The sequence below is a fragment of the Mustelus asterias genome, chromosome 2 (assembly GCF_964213995.1).
Source record: "Mustelus asterias chromosome 2, sMusAst1.hap1.1, whole genome shotgun sequence".
NCBI lineage: Eukaryota > Metazoa > Chordata > Chondrichthyes > Carcharhiniformes > Triakidae > Mustelus > Mustelus asterias.
In genome coordinates this window covers 46,973,178-46,983,503 of record NC_135802.1, presented here as the reverse complement: position 1 = coordinate 46,983,503, position 10,326 = coordinate 46,973,178, and the positions used below count along the sequence as shown (strand labels likewise).

The 10,326-nt window shown below is 45.5% G+C and overlaps 1 protein-coding gene across 1 annotated transcript in view; it reads left to right on the top strand.

Moving 5' to 3' along the window:
- The first annotated feature begins 279 nt into the window (after positions 1-279).
- Positions 280-10,326, top strand: part of malrd1 (MAM and LDL receptor class A domain containing 1) — a 272,050-nt gene continuing 262,003 nt past the window's right edge. Inside the window, exons 1-2 of the mRNA XM_078200291.1 lie at positions 280-345; positions 669-792. Of these exons, the coding sequence (XP_078056417.1) occupies positions 280-345; positions 669-792 (190 nt within the window). The remainder of the gene's footprint in view (positions 346-668; positions 793-10,326) is intronic.

Sequence of the window (10,326 nt, the reverse complement as noted above, 5' to 3'; positions counted from 1 at the left end):
TTGCCCCTTAGTGTCCCGGGATGTGTAGGTTAGAGGCATTAGCGGGGTAAATATGTGGGGTTATGGGGATAGGGCCTAGGTGGGATCGTTGTTGGTGCAGACTCAATGGGCTGAGTGGCCTCCTTCTGCACTGTAGGGATTCTATGATCTGTAACGGGCATGTGATCCGAAAGGCTGGGGAACAGGAAGAAAAGCAAAGGCAATCCTCAGATCAAACTAAAGAGAAGGATAGTAATTGAAGAACTAACGGACAAAATAATTAAGTAAGCTGGATGCAGAATGACCACAGAACCTCTCGCAAACTTGGTTGAAGTGGAGGGCCAGGCAGACACCTTGAAGCTGACTGTCAGCTGATCTTCTCAGCCACTGTTGGTTTTTTTGCCAAAGGTGACAGAGAATAAAGGAAAAGTGTAAAGAATGGAATAACTGCCACCTTACTGAGAGGCAGCTGGACATGTTTAGAGAGGTGCAGTATTAATGCAATTCTCTGTATAAGGAGCAGTACTGTAATATAGTAACACTGTAGTTCATAGTACTTGATAGTAGGGAATTTCACAATAACTTCATTGAGGTGTTAATGTAAACCTTATTTGTGACTAATAAATAAACTTTTTCTTTGGTAAGAAATAAAGATTTGACCAATTGTTTCTCATCTGCTTTTGTGACAGATTATTCTACAAGGCAGTGTCTGGACAGCACCAAATGCATTTTTTGCTCTCGATGACATTAGTTTAACTCCAGGATGTGCTGTATCTGACACAATGATTCCCAATTCCATCATGGAACACAAAGGTAAGTATTTAAAGATAACTAATTTCACATATTTAATTATCGAGTGGCAAACAACATTGGAAGTTGTTTAGCAATTATGACAAGCGTTATTGTTATATAATTCCTATATAGCCAGGAATTATTACGTAAACATAGAAACATAGGAGATAGGAGCAGGAGAAGGCCATTTGGCCCTTCGAGCCTGCTCCGTCATTCATTACGATTATGGCTGATCATCAAATTCAATAGCCTAATTCTGCTTTTTCCCCAAGTGCTATATCCAGCCGCCTCTTGAATATATTCAATGTTTTGGCATCAACTACTTCTTGTGGTAATGAATTCCACAGGCTCACCACTCTTTGGGTGAAGAAATGTCTCCTCACCTCCGTCCTAAATGGTCTACCCTGAATTCTCAGACTGTGACCCCTGGCTTTGGAGTCCTCAGACTGTGACCCCTGGTTCTGGAGTATCCTAAGGGGCCACATTTTACTGCTGCACTGCACTGTCAGAGGTTTAGAAGTGATCTCACATGGGACTACCCCTCTTCCAGTAAACATTATATATGAAGGCCATCCTTACAAGTGTCCTTTACCACTGATTGATTTTGCACAACCTCCAATTCTTCTGATTCCTATTGAAGACACTCCTGATGTTTATATTGATAGTTTGTCAGACCATTTTCAAGGCAGTTCCTCATGAGGATTTGCAGTGATGTGGCCTGAAGTTCAAGTGTCTTCATCATTGAATTGCAGAATTGATGGCTTTACCCATTTACCTCAGGTGTGTGTCTGTGTGGAGTTTGCACATTCGCCCCATGTCTGCGTGGGTTTCCTCCGGGTGCTCTGGTTTCCTCCCACAGTCCAAAGATGTGCAGGTTAAGTTGATTGGCCATGGTAACTTGCCCTTAGTGTCAAGGTAAATAAGTAGGGTTAGGTGATCGTTCCTGGGTGGAATTGTTGTTGGTGCAGGCTTGATGGGCCGAATAGCTTCTTATGCACTGTAGGTATTCTATGATTTTATTCTACTGTGAGGATTTATCTCATTCTGCGTCTATGCTACAGCTACTGGATTTGAAGCCATTGCAGGAACAGTAACTACCTCCATGTTACATTCACGATCTTTTTAAGCTTCCAAATCGCTTGTCTTTTCAATTAAACCCTGGGACCAAGCAATCACAACTGAAACTATTTCAGCTTCTCAGTCTCTTTACAAGAGGCAGACTGGAAATCAGAATGAAACATCCCAGCGTCCTGCTGGAATACCTCCTCTCACTGAGTGTTCCAGAGAAGAATGGCAGATGCCCTGGCAACAGCTCACTTACTCACCCTTTAATCTAGGGTGGCACGGTGGCACAGTGATTAGCACTGCTGCCTATGATCTGCCCCTCTGTGAGAATACTGAATTGATTCCTGGAGCGCCGTGTGTGCATCCTCCAATTTCTGTCTGAGACCATGTTTTCCTTCTGACACTGTTTCAATAATTGCTTTACCTCATGCATAACATTTCCTGCTTGTAAACTTATTATGGGCTGATGCTATAACACCAATGATGATTGTGCTGTGTTCCTTTCTAAGTTCTGTATCTGCTTTCATAACTTTCCATTCTGCTCTTCCACCCCTCAACTTCCTGTACAATAAAGATCTGTTGTTATAATCTACCTTTGAGCCTTGTCTGCTCTAATCTTTCCCTGGTCCACCCATTCCTGAATTCACTCTATCACTTCCTCTAAAGATACTCTACTCCCCTTACTTAATCATTCCATATTTCAATCCTAGGCTCCTTCCGAATCCACTCTGCTAATTCTTCTAACTCTATTCCTCTATTACAGGTTAGCACTGCTGCCACACAACGCCAGGGACCCAGGTTCAATTCCGGCCTCAGGTTACTGACAGTGTGGAGTTTGCACATTCGCCCCATGTCTGCGTGGGTTTCCTCCGGGTGCTTCGGTTTCCTCCCACAGTCCAAAGATGTGCAGGTTAGGTGGATTGGCCATGCTAAATTGCCCATTAGTATCAGGGGGACGAGCTAGGGTAAATGCATAGGGTTATGGGGATAGGGCTTGGGTGGGATTGTGGTCAGTGCAGACTTGATGGGCAGAATGGCCTCCTTCTGCACTGCATTCTATGATTCTACCTGTAAAGAAGATATCTGCTATCACTGTCCCCATTACAACCACTATAGCTCCTGCTATACATGGTCGAGATATACATCTTAGACAAGTCTAGCTCTATGCGAGACCCAAATATCTAAGCAAAATTGCTTAAATTCCTGCTGCTCTTGTCTGGGCCCTTAGGGAAGATTGATGATTAGACAACCAACTCAAGGTGTGAAAACTCAGAGAAAGCTGTCTTTTTTATTCCTCAAATTTCCATTGGTGAAAGGCCGTTCAAGTGTCTTCATCATTGAATTGCAGAATTGATGTGTATTCTCTGGAGTTTCACACAATGAGAGGCAATCTCAATGAAACTTCAATGTTCTTACAGAGTGTGACAGGGTAGATGTGCATAGGATGTAATGGTTAATGCACGGGGTTATGGGGCCAGGGTGAGATGCTGTTTCGGACAGTTGGCGTAGACTCACTGGGCTGAATGGCCTCCTTCTGCACAGTAGTGGTTCTATGGATTCTATGTTTCCCCTGGCTGATGCCTGGGCTTCTTCTCCTACTATGCCCAGTGAGTTCCCCGTTACGCGGATAAAGCCCGTCCGCTCCTAAAATCGCTCGACAATCACCAGGCAAGACTGTTCTCTTCCTGTGGGGGAGCACTTCAGCAGTCACGGGCATTCAGCCTTGGATCTTCAGGTAAGCGTTCTCCAAGGCGGCCTTCACGACAGCGCAGAGTCGCTGAGCAGAAACTGATAGCCAAGTTCCGCACACATGAGGACGGCCTAAACCGGGATGTTGGATTTATGTCACATTATCAGTAACCCCCATAGCTTGCCCCCTGGACTTGCAGAATCTCACTAGCTGTTCTGTCTGGAGACAATACACATCTCTTTAACCTGTGTTTAATGCTCCCTCCACCCACATTGTCTGTACCTTTAAGACCTGGCTGGCTGTAGGGATGCGCATTCTAATCAGTATTCTGTAACTTGATTTTTTGTGTCTCTGTGCACTGTTTGAGAGCACATTTCCACTCCATCTGACGAAGGAGCAGCGCTCCGAAAGCTTATGGTATTTGCTACCAAATAAACCTGTTGGACTTTAACCTGGTGTTGTGAGACTTCTTACTGTGTTCACCCCAGTCCAACGCCGGCATCTCCACATCATGGTGCCTCTAGAACCAGGGGACACAGTCTCAGAATAAAGGGCAGGCCATTTAAAGACTAAGAAGAGGAGAAAGTTCTTCACTCAAAGCGTGCTGAATCTTTGGAATTCTCTACCCTGGAAAGCTGTGAAAGTTCAATCATTAAGGATGTTCAAAACAGAAATCCATACATTTCTGGATACTTCTGGACATCAAGGAATATTGCGATAGTGGGAAAAATGGTGCAAAAGGTAGATGATCAGCCATGATGCCAACCTACAAAAATTCCTCCGTACGGCCACTCTCCAGAATCTGACATATAATGAGGCGAAGTGTGTCTTTCGGACACGCCGCCTCGCCATCCTTGGGTACGTGGTAGAAAATGGTGTCCTTGGTCCCGACCCAGCCAGTATGCATCCCCTTGTGCAGCTTCCCCTCCCTACTACTGTCAAAGCACTGAGGAGATGCCTGGGCTTCTTCTCCTACTATGCCCAGTGGGTTCCCCGTTACGCGGATAAAGCCCATCCCCTCCTAAAATCGACCTCTTTTCCCCTGGCGGAGGAGGCCCGTCGGGCCTTCGATGTCATCAAAGCGGACATCGCGAAGGCCGCGATGCACGCTGTGGATGAATCCATCACATTCCAAGTGGAAAGTGATGCGTCTGACTTTGCCCTAGTCGCCACCTTTAACCAAAGGGGCCGTCCGGTGTCCTTTCTTTCCCCCCAGACCCTACAAGGCCCTGAGATTCGGCACTCCTCGGTTGAGAAGGAGGCCCAGGTCATCGAGGAAGCCGTCCGGCACTGGCGCCATTATCTTGCGGGCCAACGGTTCACTTTCATTACGGACCAGCGGTCTGTTGCCTTTCTGTTTAACACCAGGCAGAGGGGCAAGATTAAGAATGACAAGATCTTGCGGTGGAGGATTGAGCTCTCCACCTATAGATATGACATCATGTACTGGCCTGGGAAGCTCAATGAGCCCCCAGACGCCCCGTCCTGTTGAACATGTGCCAGCGCCCAACTGGACCAGCTACAGTCCCTCCATAACGATCTCTGTCACCCGGGTGTCACCAGATTTTTCCACTTTGTCAAAGCCCGTAACCTGCCCTACTCCCTCGAGGAAGTCCGGTCGATTACCAGGCAATGCAGGGTCTGCGCAGAGTGCAAACCGCAGTTCTACCGGCCAGGTGGAGCACACCTTATAAAGGCCACTCGCGCGTTTGAGCGCCTCAGCATTGATTTTAAAGGCCCCCCCTCCCTTCCTCTAACCGCAATATTTATTTTCTGAATGTCATCGATGAATACTCGCGTTTCCCTTTTGCCTTTCCCTGCCCGGACATGACCACGGCTACGGTGATTCGGACCCTGAACACGCTCTTCACCCTGTTCGGCTTTCCATCCTATATTCATAGCGACCGTGGGTCCTCATTCATGAGTGACGGGATAGTGATAAAGCCAAAGAGGAGGCATATTAATTGGCCAGGAAAAGCAGCAAACCTGAGGACTGGGAGAAGTTTAAAATCCAGCAGAGGAGAACAAAAAGTTTAATTCAGAAGGAGTAAATAGGATACGAGAGTAAGCTTGCAGAAAACATAAAAGCTGACAGCAAAAGCGTTTATAGATATGTGAAGAGAAAAAGATAAATGTAGGTCCCTTACAGTTAGAATCAGGTGAATTCAAAATTGGCAACAAAGAGATGGCAGACCAACTGAACAAATATTTTGGATCTGTCTTCACCAAGGAGGATACAAATAACCTTCCAGAAATACGAGGGGACAGAGGGTCTAGCATGAAGGAGGAACTGAAGGAAATCCTTATTAGTCAGGAGATTGCACCGATCTCAAGCCGAAAGCCATGGGACGCTCGGCACTTACCTCCTCACTAAATGGAGCGCCCGAATTGGACTTTTGTCGAGCATGTCTGTTTTGCACCGATTCTGGATGGGCGAACATGGTGGTAAAGGGGGAAGTGCCAGTAAGGTTGGGTGCGCAGCCTATTAAGTCAATTTAAAAACATGCAAATTGCCCAATCATGGCCATTTTCGGGCCTTGGTAAAGGGGGAACAGGGTGCGGAGGCAGGCGTGGATCGCACTACTCGTCTCACGTCTGACTTTACCAAGTTTTCGTGTCCGAAAACGGGCACATCTTGATGGTAAAATCAGGCCTATAGAAACTAGAAGCAGGAGTAGGCCATTTGGCCATTTGAGCCGGCTCCACCATCCATTTTGATCATGGCTGATCATCAAATTCAATATCCTGATCCTCCTCTTCCCCTCATATCCTTGATTCCTTTAGAAACATAGAAAACTACAGCACAAAACAGGCCCTTCGGCCCCACAAGTTGTGCCGAACATATCCCTACCTTTTAGGCCTACCTATAACCCTCCATCCTATTACATCCCATGTACTCATCCAGGAGTCTCTTAAAAGACCCTATTGAGTTTGCCTCCACCACCACTGACGGCAGCCGACTCCACTCGCCCACCACCCTCTGTGTGAAAAACTTCCCCCTAACATTTCCCCTGTACCTACCCCCCAGCACCTTAAACCTGTGTCCTCTCGTAGCAGCCATTTCAACCCTGGGAAAAAGCCTTTGAGAGTCCACCCGATCTATGCCTCTCAACATCTTATATACCTCTATTAAGTCTCCTCTCATCCTACGTCTCTCCAAGGAGAAAAGACCGAGCTCCCTCAGCCTATCCTCATAACGCATGCCACTCAATCCAGGCAACATCCTTGTAAATCTCCTCTGCACCCTTTCAATCTTTTCCACATCCTTCCTGTAATGAGGCGACCAGAACTGAGCACAGTACTCCAAGTGGGGTCTGACGAGGGTCTTATATAGCTTGACGAAGGTCTTATATAGCCCCTTATATTTAGCCCCTAGAGCTACATCTAATTTCTTCTTGAAATCAGACAACGTTTTGGCCTCAACTACATTCTGTGGTAGTGAATTCCACACATTCACCATCCTCTGGCTGAAGAAATTTTTCCTCCCCTCAATTCTAACAAGTTTACCCCTTATCCTCACACTATGACCCCTAGTTCTGGACTCCCCCACCATTGGGAACATTCTTTCTGAATCTACCCTGTCTAACCCTGTTAGAATTTTATGAGTTTCTATGAGATTCCCTCTCACTCTTTTAAACTCCAATGAGCATAATCCTAACTGATTTAGTCTCTCCTCATATGACAGACCTGCCACCCCAGGAATCAGCCTGGTAAACCTTCACTGTACTCTATAGCAAGATCATCCTTCCTCAGTAAGAAGTCTCACAATACCAGGTTAAAGTCTCACAGGTTTATTTGGTATCACAAGCTTTCAGAGCGCTGTTCCTTCACTCACCTGATGAAGGAGCAGTGCTCTGAAAGCTTATAATACCAAATAAACCTGTTGGACTTTAGCCTGGTGTTGTGAGATTTCTTCCTGTGCCCACCCCAGTCCAATGCTGGCATCTCCCGCATCATCTTTCTTCGGATAAGGACACCAAAACTGCACACAATACTCCAGGTGTGGCCTCACCAACACCCTATACAGTCGCAGCAAAACATCCCTATCCCTGTACTCAAATCCTCTTGCTATGAAGGCCAACATACCATTTGCCTTCTTTACTGCCTGTTGAACCTGGCACTTACTTTCAGCGACTGATGCACAAGGACTTCAGGGTCTCGTTGAGTATCCACCTCTCTCAATTTACACCCATTCAAGTAATAATCTGTCTTTCTATTATTGCTACCAAAGTGGATAACCTCACATTTATCCACATTATACTGCATCTGCCATGCTAATGTCCACACACTCAACACGTCTAAATCATGCTGAAGCATCTCTGCATCCTCCTCACAGCTTATCCTCCCACCCAACTTTGTATCATCTGCAAATTTGAAGATAATACATAATACATTCTCTCTTCCAAATCATTACTATATTATGTAGCACCTGTGGAATCCCATTACTCACTGATAAGAGGCTGCAAGATGACTTGGACAGGCTGACTGAGTGGGCAAATACAATATAATGTGGATAAATGTGAGATTATCCACTTTGATGGCAAAAAGAGGAAGACATATTATTATCTTAATGGTGGCAGTTTAGGAAAAAGGGAAGTGCAATATGAGCTGGATGTCATGGTGGAACAGTCGCTGAAGGTTGGCATGCAGGTACAGCAGGCAGTGAGGAAAGCTAATGGCATGCTGGCCTTCAGAGCAAGAGGATTTTCCTATGGGAGTGAGGATGTCTTGCAGCAGGTAAGCACAGTAAGAAGTCTCACAACACCAGGTTAAAGTCCAACAGGTTTATTTGGTAGCAAATACCATAAGACATATACCAAATAACCAAATAAACCTGTTGGACTTTAACCTGGTGTTGTGAGACTTCTTACTGTGCTTACCCCAGTCCAACGCCGGCATCTCCACATCATGACTGCAGGTATACAGGGCCTTGGTGAGGCCACACCTTGAGTATTGTGTGCAGTTCTGGTCTCCTAGTCTGAGGAAGGACATTCTTGCTATTGAGCGTTCACCAGACTGATTCCTGGAATGGCAGGACTGACATATGAAGAGGGACTGGATCAACCGAGTTTGTGCTCACTGGAATTTAGAATGAGAGGGGATAAAATCCTGATGGGATTGGACAGACTAGATGTGGGAAGAATGTTCCTGATGTTGGGGAGGTCCAGAACTAGGGGTCACAGTCTAAGGAGTAAGCCATTCAGGACTGAGATAGGGAAGAACGTCTTCGCTCAGAGAGTTGTGAACCTATGGAATTCTCTACCACAGAAAGCTGTTGGGGCCACTTTGTTAAATATGTTCAAGTGGGAGCTGGACGTGGCCCTTGTGGCTAAAGGGATCAAGGGATATGGAGAGAAAGTGAGAATGGGATACTGATCATATTGAATGGTGGTGCAGGCTCCAAGGGCCGAATGGTCTACTCCTGCACTTATTTTCTGTGTTTCTGTGCTTTTAATTGATACCAGAAAAGCCCAATTAAATGCTCTCGCAAACAGGCATGCAGCCATGAAGCAGCGCCAGCAAGCTGGCTGTGCACCTGATCCATAACAATGAGCTGCCAGCACTAATTTCATGTGGATTATGTGGCACATGAACAGACATATGTAATATCCACCCCGATCCCTGCCCACTTAGTTTCAGATGCAATCAATGTTCCATCTAAATGTGGTGATAAATCACACGTCTAGAAATAAAATCCCCACTTATTATATATTCAAACATAAATTACACCGAAAGTTTTAAAATGTAATAACTAGCATGTTAATCAGAAGAAACTTGGGTGATTAACATATTTTCCTTTAATGACTTCTAATCTAATCATCCCTGGATTTTGGAACAAAATGTTTATTTCCTGCTCCAATGTTAATGGTCCTTTTTGATTTGATTTGATTTATTATTGTCACGTATCTTGTTATCCAGTGAAAAGTATTGTTTCTTGTGCACTATAAAGACAAAGCATACCATTCATAGAGTGCACGGGGGAGAAGGGAAAGAGAGGGTGCAGAATGTGGTGTTACAGTCATAGCTAGGGTGTAGAGAAAGATCAGCTTAATATAAGGTAGGTCTATTCAAAAGTCTGATGGCAGCAGGGAAGAAGCTGTTCTTGAGTCGGCTGGTACGTGATCTCAGACTTTTGTATCTTTTTCCCGAAAGAAGAAGACTATTGTACTCTGGTCTTTAAATTGCAATTCCCACTCGGGAACCATTGTGAACAGAAATTAAAAGCACAGTATAAAGGGGGATTTTTATTACCTGAATGTGGATTGGGACTGTGGTAGTGTAAAGGGTGGAGAGGGGCAAAAGTTCCAAGTTGTGTTCAGGAACATTTTCCGCAACAGTATGTTTTAAGTTTATTCATTAGTGTCACAAGTAGGCTTACATTAACGCTGCAATGAAGTTACTGTGAAAATCCCCTAGTCGTCACACTCCGGCGCCTGTTTGGGTACACTGAGGGAGAATTTGGCATGGCCAATGCAACTAACCAGCACGTCTTTCAGACTGTGGGAGGAAACTGGAGCACCCGGAGGAAATCCACGCAGACACAGGGAGAATGTGCAAACTCCGCACAGACAGTCACCCAAGCCGGGAAGCAAACCCGGGTCCCTAGCGCTGTGAGGCAGCAGTGCTAACCACTGTGCCACCGTGCCACATTTAGTATAGATGATTCATAGTGGATTTGAAACATTAACTCTGTTCCTCTCTCCACAGATGCTGCAAGACCTGCTGAGTTTATCCAAAATAAGACCATAAGAAATAGGAGCAGAATTAGGCCATTCAGCCCATCCCGCCTGCTCCGCCAT